At 42.0% G+C, this 16,820-nt stretch overlaps 1 protein-coding gene across 4 annotated transcripts; it reads right to left on the bottom strand.

Moving 5' to 3' along the window:
- Positions 1-744: 744 nt before the first annotated feature.
- On the bottom strand, positions 745-16,122 carry noxa1 (NADPH oxidase activator 1). Of its 4 annotated transcripts, none has more exons than XM_084054280.1 (16): positions 16,043-16,122; positions 13,229-13,432; positions 11,920-12,002; positions 10,710-10,818; positions 9,739-9,873; positions 8,757-8,864; positions 8,128-8,187; positions 7,993-8,036; positions 7,669-7,807; positions 7,442-7,507; positions 6,635-7,001; positions 5,777-5,961; positions 3,760-3,950; positions 3,188-3,287; positions 2,203-2,326; positions 745-1,917 (listed from the first exon to the last, which is right to left on the bottom strand). In XM_084054280.1, exons 2-16 carry the CDS (start codon positions 13,400-13,402, stop codon positions 1,739-1,741), a joined length of 2,064 nt encoding a protein of 687 aa, XP_083910406.1. In that variant the 5' UTR covers positions 13,403-13,432; positions 16,043-16,122; the 3' UTR covers positions 745-1,738. The 4 variants fall into 4 exon arrangements, with proteins under 4 accessions (XP_083910406.1, XP_083910408.1, XP_083910409.1 ...); XM_084054282.1 differs by having other exon boundaries at positions 6,734-7,001; XM_084054283.1 differs by having other exon boundaries at positions 6,767-7,001.
- Between the last annotated feature and the right edge of the window lie 698 nt (positions 16,123-16,820).

Raw genomic sequence — 16,820 nt, 5'->3', positions numbered from 1 at the left:
TTATTTTCCCAGAGTCAAAGTAAATCACCAAGCCCCAAGATCTTTGCAGTATTTCTTATGAATGGCTCTTAAAACTTTTAATGGAAAGATTAGTTTTGCCAATTAAGCAGTCGTAGCTTTAATCAGATGATGTGAAATAGAGCCAATTGTGACACACAATCTAATGAGTGTGCGTGCATGCGTGAAAATGTGTGTACTGCGTGTGTGTTAAGGCATGTGTTAGAGTGAAACAATCTATTTAATGTCTCACAGAGGAAGGCATAAAATACATGGGAATACTTATAATACCTGTGAAAACAAGATTTAAAAAACATATAGAACACACAGCTGAACTTTCTGCAGAGACCTTTCCATTATTTAGTGGCTCCTGGTTAATAAAGCAGGCTGATCTTGACACTGCACGGGGCAGTTGAAATTCTGAGCTCCAGTCTTTACAGTCTGCACACACCCCAGTGGAGTCCGGTTCGTGCATGGTACGTCTGGACTATGAATTTGCCTTTAGGCTAATGTCATGTTTGTGCTGGTGATGACAACATGCCACACTATACTTCACGATGTGTTCACTGTCCAAAGGTTTGTCTCTAGTCCATACAGCCTGTCACTCTGCTTGCACCGTAATGGTGTAATGACAGTCCTTTATCCTTTATATTCTTAATTGCCCCTTTTCATAGTACTTGCACACAATCCCGCACACGCCCCAGACAGACAGATGGAGGGAGGGCATGCCTTTTTTTTTTCCTCTAACCAATTTTTTATTTGTTATATCTTACACAAGGTTTGCAGGTTTACAACAATTAAACTGGCAATAACACAGTAATACAGCCGTACCATTATGACTAAGACACAGAAAACACCTGCAACTTTGTTCATTATTCCTTAAGCCTGACCCACCCCTTCTCCATGGGGTTTTCTCTAAATTCCAGTAGCCTATACTGGCAGGATATTTAATAACAGTACATAAACAGTGAAGTAAGAAAATAAAGAAACAAAATAAAAATATTAAATCGATTGTATCTGTGTTGAGTGCCCCCTCCCTGAAACTTCAGCATAGCCTGACTGGAGGAAGTCTTGTTTTGATGAAAATTTAGTTGTAGCTTACTGCAGTATAGGAAAGAGGCATAGTTTGTGTTTTAACAGCATTTCACTTATGAGCTATTGATCACGGATGTTCGAATCTGCGAACCATGCAATTCACCACTGGCCGTTGCCAAATCTTTTTGACCTGACACAATTGCTTCTAGATTGATTCAATTCTCTGAAAGATTACTACAGGCAATATGAGAATCTCTAAATACAAAACCACATAAAGCCGACCTCATCTCCAAGAGAAGTCAAATTCTCCCTTAAGCCTATTATATATATGAACTCCTCTGAGTTTTGCTACACTTTTATTATTAAAATAGACTATAAACTTTAAGCTGATATTAGGTACATAGATAAGTAGGTCGGTGAGGCTCATTGTCGGTATCAGCCAGAGCGCAGCAGTCTATCCCCGTTTCGCGGTGCATAATATTAATTTAAATGATCATTATCTAGCTATAATTGAAGCCCAAATGAAAAATCTAAATGTTCTGAATGAACTGAAGGGGACTTATATTACCATCAATATAAGAACAGTCACTGGTCCTTTATCGCTGTGCATCACTGGTTGATATGGGACAATATACAAGCTAATACGGATATTCACAAGGTAGTTTCTGATGGACATCAACCTGGTCTCATATCTGTCTGGACCATCTTATAATTTGGTGTGATCTTCCACATTGGGGTTGGTGTTGTGTTCCACATTACGCTTAGTGGTGTGTTGCCCATCTGGGCTGGTGGCGTCTTCCACATTGGGGGTTTCCCTGTAGGCAAAACAGCTTGGGAAGATACCTATGCTTCCAGCACAGTGTCCCTCTAGCCATTCTTCATTAACTGGAGGGAGAGACAGACACACAGACAGATACAGAGAGAGAGTGTTAAATGGGAGGGGGCTAACAGAAAGGAAAAGTGAGAGACAGAGAGAAAAAGCAAGACAGTGGACAGACAGAGTGAGAGAGCCCATCAAGACAAAAATAGTGAGAGAACGAGACAGAGACGTAATTGAGGTAGGGTGGGACAGAGACAGACAAAGAGGGCATTTTCAATCAAACCGACAGACAAACAGATTGAGAAAGGGGCATCACAATGTCTCCCTCCCTCCACCCCTACAGTCCTCACCTTCGCCCAGAATGTCAATGGTGTCTCCTTCACTGAACTCCAGGTCCTCAGGGCCATCAGCAACGTAGTCATACAGTGCCACCATCTGGTAGAGGATGGTACGGCTGGCCAGGGGGTGCTCAGTCTGAGATACACCACACCAGCGAAAGGAAGCATGCAACAGATTTTAAATTAGAAATGTACTAACCATTGCAATCAGTTATATCAGCTGGGTATTACAGATGCATGAAAGTGGTGTGTGTGTGTGTGTGTGTGTGTGTGTGTGTGTGTGTGTGTGTGTGTGTGTGTGTGTGTGTGTGTGTGTGTGTGTGTGTGTGTGTGTGTGTGTGTGTGTGTGTGTGTGTGTGGGCGGGGGGGCGTGTAAATACATAATGTTGTGTTTGTGTGCATGTGTGTCATTTAGGAACTTATAATACTCAAGTCTGTTGTTTGGCAAGCTACTATATTTGCAACCCATTACCTATTTACATTAAACCAGCTCTTGTGGTTAGAGTGTCCGCCCTGATATTGGGACCCCCAATTCCCCGGCCGGGTCATAGCAAAGACTATAAAAATGGTACCCAATACCTGGGGCACCTGCTGGCCTAGCGGTCCAGGCACATACCACACATAGGCTCTGATGACTGACAGCGCATCGCGGGCTCAAGTCTCGAGCCCGATGATCTTTGCCCGTCTCTCTTTCCCGTTTCCAATCCATCTCCACTATACTATCATTAGGGCAGAAGAGCCCCAAAAAATATATATTTTTTAAAAGGACCCAATGCCTCCCTGCTTGGCACTCAGCATTAAGGGTTGGCTATTAAAAAACAGCAGATGTACAAGCTCACAGCGTGTGACTTCGTGCCACGAGCTTGTATATCTGCTATTTTTGAAAATGTTAATATTTTTGAAAAACATTTTAGATTGGGAGGGGGGGGGGCTCGACCAAATACATATCAATTTGGGGGTCCTTGACGTGAAAACGTTTGAGAACCACTGATCTTACCTGACACCACAGGGTGGCTCTGCCAGCCTCTGCTAGCAGCAGCAGAGGCTCTGTATCCTCTTCTAGAGGCTGCAGCACCTGAGAGCAATGCAGCTTACGTCTGGAGGGCATAGAGATGAGTACGGGTCAGTTCAATCAAACCAATCGATTTAATGGATTATAAAAAATAAATGTATACATTTAACAAAACAATGTATTAATAATTGATCCCTATTTTGGGCATGTCGTTATATAGGCAAAAGATTACAAACCATTTTCAAAATACTGAAAATAACCGATCTGCAAGCTCACAACGCCTTGTGAGTTTGTAGATCGGCTATTTTTAAATGTATGCAGAGAGCGCAGCCGCGCACACAACAACAATCTCATATTTTAAAATATAATTATTTTCTTTTTTAAATACAGAGCAATGAATATGAGGTACCTTTTGTTTATTCTAAGACAAAAACGTGACAGTGTAAAGAAGGGAGGGAAGATGAGAGAGAGGAGAAAAAATGGTTTATTTTTAGAGTGCCAACAGCACTTGTTGAAATTCAAGGTGACAGAAATGGGTTGTCGAGCCCTGATGATACCTGAGGCGCAACTGACTGGCTGGCTGGCCCAGTTTGTGTGAAATTTGCTCCCTCAATTCATGGTATGACGTGTCCAGTGGCACCTTAACAGCCACCGTATATCTGAAGTGCACCTTCACCACCACAGAGTCCACAGAGTCCACTGAGTCCACCGAGTCCACAGAGTCACCTCCATGGGCTAAGCCTGTGGGCTGGGGAAGAAACAGAATGGAAGGTATTTATTAAGACATATGTGTTTTACAAACCCATTGGAAATCCTCCCAATGGATATGGTATCAATTTTACCCCTGTGGAAAGGTAGCAGGCAGGTATCACAATCTGTCTGTCACCCATCTCCGGCCACATCTGTCTCTCATATCCAGTCACGACTGTCTCTGCCTTTCCTCTCCAGTCACATCTGTCTCTCTGTCTCTGGCTTTACTCTGCAGTCACATCTGTCTCTCTGTCTCTGGCTTTACTCTGCAGTCACATCTGTCTTTGTCCCTTCTCTGCAGTCACATACAGGTACAGTATGTCTCTTTGTTTCACCAGATCCGCTATTCTCCACTTATCCAGAAGATGCTCCTGGACTTTCCCTCCTCCCCACCTGACCGCCCATCTTCTCACCTGTTGCTACTTAACTGGATCACCCCCACTCACTGCTTGCCCCATCTCAGGTTTAATATTTATGTTCTGTGTTGAGTCCCATCTCTGGAACCTGTAATACCATTACCTGCCTAAACTGAGTATTTTGTTTGACCTTTTGCCTGTCTCTGCCTGGATATTGGATTTTTGCCGGCTCCCTGTTTTTTTTTGTGTTGCCTGTGATGTACTGCCTTCCTGGTTTTGACCCCTTGCCTGCTTCAGCTATCAGTGAGCCTTGTATCTTTTGTGTGATTTAATGAATCCAATTGAATTGCTCCTGGCCAGCCTCCGGTGGTCTGCATTTGGGTCCTTCCCCTGTGTTACTGCTACCCCATCAGCATTCTCTCAGAACACACCATGACAGATAACACCATTGCACAACCATTTAACTTTTCCTGGACCTTTTGGTTCCCCAGGATAAAGCTGCGTGTATCCTTCAGCTGAAAATGGTTTCATATCGCTTCAGGTATGCGATAGATACAGTATAGATAAATATATGCAAACTGTTGTTCAGGTCCTGTTGCCTTTGTATTGTGTGCGTCAGTACTAAATGTTGCTGGAGAGATTTTCCTATTAAATATATTGCATTTAAATAAAGTAGTTATTTGAGAGAATATCTGTCACCATATTGCAGCTCTTGAATTGAATACAGTCAAAATTGTCAAAAGAGAAACATCAGCTACAGAATGCTATTACTTGGTGAAGTCAGACGAAGATCAAAATTGTGGTGGTGTAGTAAATGTGGTGGAGCAGCAAGATTGATTGATTGAATACTTTATTAGCAATTTGAAGAAGCCTACAGCAGTACAGAAAAACATGCTGTTGTGTGAACTTTTGTTTTGATCCGTTTTGATGAAGTCAGAAGGAAAAAGTTCATTTGATGATCTAGATCTGATCATTGATAATCTCCATTGTGTTTAAGAAGCAGATGCTTCAAAAATGATCAATGACTAGCAGAGAGAGAGGTTTCTTGTCTGCCTTAACTGGCATCTTCCTGAAACACAAATACAGGCAGGCATTTCATGGCAAAAATAGAGCAGGAAGGCTGTGATTATTTTGGCATAGGCACAACAAATATTTTTCTTTTGAGAGTTGATTTAGCTCTCTCTGACACACCTAGGCACAGAAGATGGTCTCCAACAATCCATGTGAATATTTATATCCGACTGCTGACTACCTCTTTCTCCCCTGAGCGTAAGAGTGACTTAATCAGGACACATCAGCATTCTACCTCTGTTAAGTGCAGGTCTTACAAAGGCATTTTATTCTCAAGTTCACACAATGCTTCTATATTTAGACTGTGTAGAAAAAAAGGGAACCAATTGTGTGTCGGAAACTGAATCGCTGAAGAAGAATTCAGTTTTCAATTCATGCTCCACTTTACAATGCGTACCTGGGGGGTGGTTGAATTGCTTGTGTGTGTGTGCTTGCGTCTTGGCGTCTCTGACAGTGGCGGGGGTGATGACGGTGGCAGGGGTGATGGTGAGGTGACAGTGGGGTAGGATGGCATTGGCAATGGTGATGATGCGACAGTGATGTAGGAAGGAGGTGGTGAGGTGGAGTTTGTGACAAAACTTGCTGAAGAGAAAATAAAAGAGCCAGCTAGTTCATGCTTCAATCACTGCTTGCATACACAATCAAGTCCTTGGTGTTAATTTACCTCCAAAAGAAAGTGTACAAATGGAAAGAAAATGGACCCATTTGGTTTCCATTTGGACCCTCTTCAGAGTTAAATCAACGCTGGGATTTTCTATCATCTATCTATCTATGTATCCATCATTTCACATTGGCATTACCCTCGCCATACACATCCATTTACTTGGGATAATTATATTGGGCATTTATAACTCACTTTTGTATAGAGTGAGCCACAACGCTTGGAGCCATGATACAAGCTTAAATTCCTAGATTAACTGGCATACCATGCCCTACTTCATCAAACTCCAGTGTCAAACAAAAGTAGCAAAAATCTACAAGCTCATAGATCCGCTTGTAGATTGTCTATTTTTAGAGAAAAAAAAATATGTTAAAATGGTTAAGTGTGTCTGTGGGTTTTATAAGTATTGAACCAACGAAACGTATTAACGCGCTTATGACTAAATAATTACATTGGATCCATTGGAACACCATTTTCTGAAAAGTTAACATTTTTGGACATACAGTACCTACAGCTTTCCACCCGACAGTGACAATATTACAGCACGTACAGGAAGAGAATATGAGAGACAGGGATGTTGTGGTGGTAACCTACCCTCAGAATGTGCTGCAGGTCTGGGTGACCCACCCTCAGAATGCGTTGCAGGTCTGGGTGACCCACCCTCAGAACGTGTTGCAGGTCTGGGTGACCTACCCTCAGAATGTGCTGCAGGTCTGGGTGACCCACCCTCAGAATGTGTTGCAGGTCTGGGTGACCCACCCTCAGAACGTGTTGCAGATCTGGGTGACCTACCCTCAGAATGTGTTGCAGGTCTGGGTGACCCACCCTCAGACTGCGTTGCAGATCTGTGTGACCTGCCCTCAGTAGGCGTAGGTGTAGCAGGTATTGCAGGTCTGGGCCGGGTATGTGGGCGAGTGGGCGGTTTAAAACCTGGAGGGAGCGGAATCCCGCTTGGAACACTCTGGGGCAAAAAAAGAAAAACACACTGAGTCGTCATGGAAACAGACTCTTCTCTTAGCCATTCATTTGCATAGTAAAACATCTAAAGAGTCCCGAGTTATCGCCACTATTCAGCGTGCAGTAGACCGGCATCTTTTGTTAGAGAAAATTGAGGTTGGGAAAATTACAGTAAAGATTTTCAACACAGGACCCTTTTCCCCTGACACAACAGTTTTCTTCTTCATTCAAAGGGACTAGGAGAGATAACCAAAGCTCTGCACAGTGGGAGCCTAAAATTGGGTAATCAGGGAGTAGACGTTAAGTACATCTACACCAGATTAATGCAACGCGTCATTCAGAGTGTTCAGTACCCAGTATTGGCTGGGGTTATTGCATTGGGTTAAATAGGGTCTCTCCCTCCCCTCCCTCTTTCACTCTCCCCCCTCTCCCTTTCCCCTGCACCTTAATTTTGCCTTTGGATGCCTTGGTATCTACCGGCTCCAGCAAGGTCATAGGCAGAAGACCTTTCTGAAAGCAGATCATAAACAAATCAGACAATCAAATTAGTGCAAGATAATTAAGACCAACAGAAAGAAAAAGCACAAGGCATGATTTTTTTTGCAACTTCTGCTGTAATGGCACTGGCCGTGCCATCACTTGTTTTTGAAATGTTCAAGAAAATACCTTACCTGTCCATCATATATGACAGTAGCCATCCCCTCTCTGTCCACTTCACTAAACACAAAGACCATAGCCGATCCCGGCACAGTCAGCTGACCCGGGCCCCGGCCCATGTAAGGAACACGCACACGCATGTAACGGGAATCCCTGAGAGGTAGCAAGGAAAGAACATTACTTATGCAGTACAGCACCATGTTCAATCTAAATCTCTGTACAGTACCTCTGAAAACAGCCATTTGCTGTTGCATTCAAGTTAAACTAGAAATCTAGAATAGTTGCAGTAGGACTGACATGTAAGACACTGTTCGGCCACTTTATATGACAATACTCACTGAGGAGGCGCTCCGCGTACCTTCGGCTCATAAAATCCAGGTGTCTGTTGTGAGGATGGAAGGACAGTCAAGAGAAACACAGACTGACAACATTTATAAGCCAAATAGAGCCACAACGTTCCTGTCGTACTGTACCTGCATCCTGAGTGGCTCAAAACCTCCATAGTCATCATTGGGGATCATGGAGGTGATCACCTGGAAGCACAAAGTCAAACCAAGCACCAAGTTAGGGTTTTCCCCTCATGTACCAGGAGAACTGGGCCCTGGACAGAACTGGGTTGTAGGTGGGAGAACTAGGCCACCAACTAAAATGTAACGAACATGTTTTTGCAGCTTAGAAGTCCTCAATTTAATAATTTGAAAATCAAAACCTGCAATGTGTGATACCATGATCTAAAATGATTCCTGAATCTTTATGAATATTATTGTATGGTTAATATTATATTAACTTTAAATAAAGGCTGGTCCCTGCACAATTATATGTAGCAAAAACATTTTGACAGCCCTAGATTGTTTGAAACATTCAGGATTCATGACAATTCATCAGAGACTCAGTAGTTTGTGTTTTTTTTGGAAGCACTCGTTTCTGGATATTATTATTTCTTCAGTGGTATTAGATCAAACTTATTTCTGTTTTGTTACCAGATATGAAGATTTATGAAGACATTACTATGACTTATGAATTTTATTTTGCACTTATACAGTATTTTTTACATTGCACTTTGCACTCTGGGAATTGGTCTCCAGTTGCAGGGATCTTGTACCTTTGCTTTCCCTAGAAAGTCTCTCTGTTGGAGCTGCTCCACTTCTTGCTTCCTGGGTCGGAACACCCCCCCCTCTGGCACCATTAGAGGAACAGGCACCTCACCCCTCTGGAGGTCAATGCACAGAAAATTATACATGATGATATAAATGTTATGATGTATTTTGATATATCATTTTATCACACATGAGTTGAATGCCAATTCCCTTAAAAAGGATGAATATTTCAACACGACAACTTTACTTTTCCCCTGACCCAGCACTTTTCTCTCTCTTCCAATAATTAATCAAGTCGAATAGGCAGAACAGGGGGAATTTAATTTGGTTGTTGTCAAGGTTCACTGTTCAGCACTTTTACGCCCAAAACAGTAGGTCACGAGTACATCTCTCTTCGTTTATATGGATCTGTAGCCAAAAAAAGGTGGAGATCTATTTGAATGTACTTTTCCAGTGGCTCCAGTTTTAGTCTGTCCCCCCCCCCTTAAACTACTTAAAACTTTATACTTCGTTGACCCGGTTCCCACAGGGTTCTATTCAAGGTCCAAGCCCTTTTTCCCTGTACACTAGGGAAAAGTCCAAAGGGACTTGTTGTAAGCATGTAGATAGGCTATTTTTGCCAAATGTTTGACCCAGAATAGGGATGCTGGGAGTTATCTCCTATCCATAATATTTCTTCATTGACACAGGATTCAATGCTTGACCAGCAGAAGTACAGTGTGTACACAGTTAAATGCTCAGTGTTCATTTATCTCAGAGAGTGTAAAAATGGTTGGGTCCATTAGGGCCCTTTTAAAAAAATATATTTTTATTTTTACAAAAAACTGTTTTACTGTGTACAGAGTACGGATCCAAAAAATCCAAAATAGGGATGCAAGGTTGAAAGAGGTGGATTTTACAGTGTAAAAGAACGTGTGGACATGTGGATCCAGAGCTTTAGGCTTCCTAAGCACCATGTCATTGATGAGTATTGGTTATGATACTCACAGAGATGCCATCCAAAACAGTGTCCACTATGCCCGCTCTGCCCCCTCCTTTCTCCTGGGAGGCCGACAAGAGGATGTTCTTAGCCTGGTCCCATTCGCCCATCCGGCAGTACACAGCTGCTGCGTTATACAAGACCTGACTCATACACAAACACACACACACACACACACACACACACACACAATGTACAGTACACTCGCAGCAAGCTTATTCCGTCATTCTGCTAATGTGATGGATGAGGGTCCTGCAAGGGTTACCTGTAGTTCATTCATTGCATACAGTTTCTTGTCACGGCAGTGATGTCTTTTAAGACTCAAATACTTCCTTGTGGCTGTTGCGCAAAACAGTGAAACATATTCATGGCTGTCCTTATCTCCTCATGTGGATGAGACAGCACCGGTTAAACCCTGCATTCCAGCCACAATCTCCATAAAATTCCTACCTGGCTGAATAGGATCGGGTTGCATAGCCTCACTCATCTTACTGACTGGTTGTAAGCTTAAGTGTTCCGTGTGTATTTGTGACTAATTATCTGTCTATACACACAAGTGTTCATCTAAAAACAAAACACTGTCTCTCTTGACCGTTTTAAAATGTGGTATTAATGCGTCAATAAATCCCTCTGGCTGTCTGTTCCTTCTAAATGCCTTCATGCTATATAGAGCACTTCTAATGGCAGAGAGAGAGAGGAGAGAGGGACTGTAGGCTGGTACAGTGTGAATGTGATGATGGGTGTGAATAAACTATGGACAGAGGAAAAAGATAGTGTCTACATTCTATACTGTGTGTGTGTGTGTGTGTGTGTGTGTGTGTGTGTGTGTGTGTGTGTGTGTGTGTGTGTGTGTGTGTGTGTGTGTGTGTGTGTGTGTGTGTGTGTGTGTGTGTGTGTGTGTGTGTGTGTGTGTGTGTGTGTGTGTGTGTGTGTGTGTGTGTGTGTGTGTGTGTCTGTGTGTGTCAGTCAGTGGTCTGACCTGCCAGCTGTAGAGTTTGTAGCGCAGCCCCAGCTGTTTGTAGTCGATGACCACGTTCCCCCTCATGTGTTTTTGAGCCCAGATACAGTCTGACAGAGCCTCTTCCAATCTGAAGAAACACAGAGTCTGAGACACATCTATCTATAGACAGAGACATTTCATGTCTCCAAGTTGAGGCCTTTTGAGAGGAAGACTTTGTCAATTTTTGTTTCACAATGAGCTGTTCATGAGCAGAATACGATGATGTGACATAGATCAAATGAATCCTAGGATAAAAGGCTGAAGTGATTAATTAACTTGTCATTTGTTATAATGCTTTTCCTTTCAGTGGATGTGATCATCAGTATCTTTTTGTTATATTATGGCATCCACTTTAATTGTGTAACAATTAATTCCCTCCCTGGGATTTACTACAGTCTTTTGACAATGAGACTTTAGTTTGTGAGCAGCAAGACACGATCTTGGAAGTTTATCACCATGACACGTCTCAGCGCCTTCTTTTGATAATTCTCTATTTCACATTTTTTCAGTGCTGTGAATTAGGGACTGGAGAATGTGTAAGGGCAACTGAATGTATCACATATACTGTGTAGTTGGAGAAGGAGATCTATATAGACATAACTAGATTCATAGAAAGGACAACGCTGTGGTTCCCTGTCAGACAATGAAGAGGAGATAATCAATCCTCTGTGACGAGTTTGTTCAATATGAAGATGCCTACATATATATGTATAATGGTAACCATAGCAATAAGGAGCAAGGTAAATGTTCACTCTCAGAGTAAAAAGTAACATTGAGGATTTTACTGATGGCTGTTAACATGGAAGTGGAGTGCTTATGACCTACTGCAAAGTGGTTCCCAAACTGGAGGTCGGGTCCCCAAAGGGGGTCCCCAAATTATTTTGATTAGCTTAATGTGCAACATTGTTTTCTCACTCAACAGTAAACAAACAACATACAGTATAAGTGTATACAGGGTATCTGCACATTTCTAAAGTTACCATTTAATGACTTTTAAGACCTTTAGAAAGAGAGAAAGGGGCAAACATTGTGAAAATAGCCGTACTACAAGCTCACAACACCTCGCAATGCTAGTCGTTGTGAGCTTGTAGTTCGGCTATTCAATTCTAAGGTGCTAGGAATAAGAGCCACCATTAAAATGCATTAAAACCTGTACAGTATATCACTATAATAAATGTCTCCCACCCACTTGTCAACCTGCATGAGGACTGCAGCCCTTTGGAAGAATCCGACAGCAAGTCGCTCATCTTTGGCAATGGTTTGGTCCAAGGCCTGGATGTGGAAACGGGAGGAGAGCACTTTAAAGGAAAACAAAAGGATATACATATACACATACAGCACACACACACACACACACACACACACACACACACACACCCACACACACGCGCGGCTTGCTTGAAAATAAGGCACAATATGGTTTGCAGTTAAAGTTTTTAGTCATCTTAAAATGTTTGCCTACACACAATAGTCATAAGTTCGACATCCCACTACTCCCAACCACGGTCAGGGCATTGCAGAGAGCAATGAAGGGCCAGGTGCTCAAAGTTTTGAAAAAGGAACATTTTTGGACTGGGGTATTTTAAGGGGTTCCTCGTACCGTTTCACACAATTTCAACTCTTATGCTAATGAAGCAAGACTATACATTCCAAAGTGAACTATTTATGACACAATGATCCAGCTTAAAGACAAAATGTCATTAAAAATGTAATTTCATTCACCCTCCTTTAAACACACTTGATTTTAATTATAGAGGTACTGTTGGTTCAGCTAGGCTGGATAATGCATTACATGTTTTAAACGTAAACGATACACTAAAACGTGTATCTGAAAACATTTGAGGTGAGAAACAGATAATGCAGTAACATGCTTCAACAATTATAGCAGACAAGGGAGAAATAATTCTGCAGCTACAGCCAGTTTACGTAATCATCACATTGATTAGAAATAGGGGGGAAGCAATTAACCTCACTCTGTACAAACTAAGCTAACAACAATCTCAGTTTTGTAGCCAATCTGCACAAAACATTACGTGTAAAAGCAACAATTTATTGATGGGGAGTGAACCCACAGTACCATGCTTGATGAGTGCCATGCAGTCAAGTTGTTTGTAGCTGCCAGGTTAATGAAGTGGGAGGGCACTTATGACTCACTGCATCAGGCAAAAAGTGAAACTAAAACTGACTGATGGCAGCCAGCTCATTTAAATTGTAATTATTTGTCAAATGTTCTTCTTGATATTGGCCATGGATGTTGGGCACTACATTTGTGGCAAAGGGGCAGGTACTCAAGTAGCTCTCTAGTCTAACCCATTGAAAAAGGGGATAGACTAGACACTAGACTACTTACTTATTCTCAAATGCTTTCTTTGTTGACACAGGATTCAATGCTTGACCAGCTGAATAAATAGCCTGTAGGCTACACAGTAAAATACTCATGCTGAATTCAACCATGCACGGTTCCGCACCCAGCTCTCATTCATTGTGCACAAACCAACCTGCAGGGCAGCCTCCGCCTGGCCCAGGGCCAGGTAGGCCGAGGCGCTGGTGAACAGTGTCCTGGAGGTGGGCTCTGTGATCTGGTCCAGTTTACCCAGGGCTCCCTCCCAGTCTTTGACATCTGCCAACTTCACGGCCTCATTCCACAGCTGCAGTAACTCAACGTACAACATGCTGCTGATCCTGTTGCTCCTCTCTTCCTCCTGGACACATGAGATACAAGGGAGGGACACACCTACAGCTTGTCAAATGACTGGTGACAACTAGTGGTTCTCACCCTGTGGGTCAGGATCCCCACATGATGTTGTGAGCTTGTAGATCGGCTATTTTCACAATTATGTATCTGTGGAACCGAGTCAAACTAAATGTAATGTCTCAACTCCTACAATTACAAGTGCATGTCAGGGTGGGGGGTCCCTAGTTCAAATATGATTATTTGGGGGGGTCACGGCCTGAAAAGGTTGAGAAACACTGGACGACACCAGATTTTGGGTAAATCTTTTTTTGTGTGAGTGTGACTCGGCTATTTCAAGAATTCTTGCAAGTAAGTATAAGTAAAAAAAAAAGTGTTTAATACAAAAAAAAGCATTTACCATTACATTTTTAGTATAATAATAGGTTTTGGAAATAAGCCCTGCATTTATACAGCACATGAAGTATGTAATGGTGGACATAAAGTTATACTAGAAAAAGTGCTCCTCGGAGCACAACTCTCCGCTGTTGGGAATGTTGGGAATGTTCTATCTGTATAAGTGTCCTATCCGTCCTGTCTGTATAAGTGTCCTATCCCTCCTGTCTGTATAAGTGTCCTATCCGTCCTGTCTGTATAAGTGTCCTATCCGTCCTGTCTATGTAAGTGTCCTATCCGTCCTGTCTGTGTAAGTGTCCTATCCGTCCTGTCTGTGTAAGTGTCCTATCCGTCCTGTCTGTGTAAGTGTCCTATCCAATTGTTACAGTATCCGCCATTTCTCAACCATTTCGTGATTGTTCCTGTCTTACCTCACTCTTACCAGACTTGTGTTGGGAATGTTGGGAATGTTTTAATTATGTTCTAACTGTCCTATCCATCCTGTCTGTATAAGTGTCCGATCCGTCCTGTCTGTATAAGTGTCCTATCCGTCTGTATAAGTGTCCTATCCGTCTTGTCTGTATAAGTGTCCTATCCGTCCTGTCTATGTAAGTGTCCTATCCCTCCTGTCTGTGTAAGTGTCCTATCCCTCCTGTCTGTATAAGTGTCCTATCCGTCCTGTCTGTATACTGTAGGTGTCCTATCCGTCCTGTCTGTATACTGTAAGTGTCCTATCCGTCTGTGTAAGTGTCATATCCCTCCTGTCTATGTAAGTGTCCTATCCGTCCTGTCTGTGTAAGTGTTCTATCCGTCCTGTCTGTATAAGTGTCCTATCCGTCCTGTCTGTATAAGTGTCCTATCCGTCCTGTCTGTATAAGTGTCCTATCCGTCCTGTCTGTATAAGTGTCCTATCCGTCCTGTCTGTGTACTGTAAGTGTCCTATCCGTCTGTGTAAGTGTCATATCCCTCCTGTCTATATAAGTGTCCTATCTGTCCTATCTGCCAATTATGTATCAGCCATGCAGCCATTTCGTGATGGTTCCTGTCTTACCTCACTTTGACAGTGGCAAACACTGTCAAAGTGATGCCATGTATTTATACAGTATTTCACCGTATTGTCACGTGTCACGTGAGGCTTGACCAATCGGTGTGTCATATTTAGAAAGTGAAAACAAGATCTCCTACGGAGAGTAATTACCATGGAGCTGACATGGCTTTTTATATGAACTCTGACATAACATGCTTTGGAAAATCAAGAAGACAATGCCTTTTTGTAAGCTTAAAGGATGACTTCACCCATTTTCAACCAGTCTTCATATAATAGGTCCTCACTAATGCTCATGATATAATGGTACAATTTTTTTCGAATCAGTCTGTGTCTCAGAGGAGGGCTGTAGACAGTTCAGAAACCCGTCTACCAGTGACATCATCGATGGGGAATCCAAGCTAATAGAAACTGCAGGCTTTGTATTCCTGGAAAGTTGCAATGCAATAATAGATCCAATTGTTCTCGCCTTAATAAAAATCTGAATGAAAAAAGTGGACTGCTCCTCTTGGTCTGGTGTCATAATGTGAGCCTATGGATTTTCACGGTCAAAGAAAAACCTATCAAATCAGAGTCGGAGGTGGGGGTGGGTCTAACGACAAACCAATCAGCGAATATCTGCTAAACAAAGCTGTGCGATGACGTCAGATGTAGGCGGATCCGTGGATCTCTTGTGATTGGTTTAGGGAAATTTTAATCCTCTCCCCCTTGCTCCACGCAGCTTCAGGCTGATAATCAGGCTAATTAATACGTGGTTAAGATTTATAACTACACACATTAATAGTTGAAATAGTTATGTTGAGGCATTAGAATTGATAATATCATGGAACATAATATAATGTTGTGAGAACATTTAATTAGAGCATTGTGGTGATTGGATGCACCTATCACTGCCCTACTCTATTTATGCTCTGCCCATTTCTAATGCTGCCGCATGTGAACCTGCAGTAAAGTTGAATTAAAAGCAGTACTGGTTGTCTGGCCATCATTTCAGTGAACAAGTCTTAATTCAAAAGAAGGAACACTACACTATACATACTGTATAATAGGAGTACTGAAAGAATGTTTTGTTACTTCCTTATACGTATTATACAAACAGCTCCTACAATACAACATATTGGCTGTATGTTGTAAATCATACCTTGATATATGATTTATACTATCAGGTAAAAAAGATTGATGGCTGAAAAAGTTACATACCTTTTGTTATGAAGCAAAATTCCTCTCTCAGACTGTAGATCCACCTGCGCACCTGCTGTCTACCCAAGTCCTCCACGTTCAACAGGTAAATAAGGGCAGGATCAGGCTGTGACTGTGAGAGTCAGCTGGAGTCTCCACCTCTGCCTCTACAAGGAAGTCCTCCTTCCACATTCCCCAGAAAAAGTTGGGGGTGTGGCAAGCAGGGCATGGAATGCACCCAAACCACAATCACATGGAATAACAGATCTGTTACTTTTACTTCTACCCCTCTACATCTCAGAGGAAAATATTGTACTATTACTCCACTACAAGTACTGTATATCAAAACTTTAGTTACTAGTTACTTTAGTTACAGTTACTACTACAGTAGGTAGTTACAATGCGTGGCAATGTGATGCATTGTGAGCTTGTAGATGGGCTATTTAAAAAAAAAAAAATACATTTTGAACTGTGAAATGGGACATTCTGCACAATATGTACTTTTACTTTTCGTACTTTAAGTATATTTTGATGCCGATACTTTTGTACTTTTACTCAAGTACGTTTTGAATATGTGACTTTTACTTGTAACAAAGTATATCTACATTGCAGTATTGATACTTTTACTTAAGTAAAACATGTGAGTACTTCTTCCATCACTGCATTAAATAAAAGATAACATTTCTGTGCCTGATTTATACCGACAAATAGTCAATCTACAAGCTGCGGAGTGGATCAGCTATTTTCTTTATGTGACACATGAATACAGCTAAATATAAAACAGGATTTAGCATGTGAT

Source organism: Gymnoscopelus microlampas, assembly GCF_963454915.1.
Source record: "Gymnoscopelus microlampas genome assembly, chromosome: 4".
NCBI classification, from domain to species: domain Eukaryota; kingdom Metazoa; phylum Chordata; class Actinopteri; order Myctophiformes; family Myctophidae; genus Gymnoscopelus; species Gymnoscopelus microlampas.
Note: the sequence above shows the minus strand (reverse complement) of the source record. Positions and strands in the feature narration are given on the sequence as shown.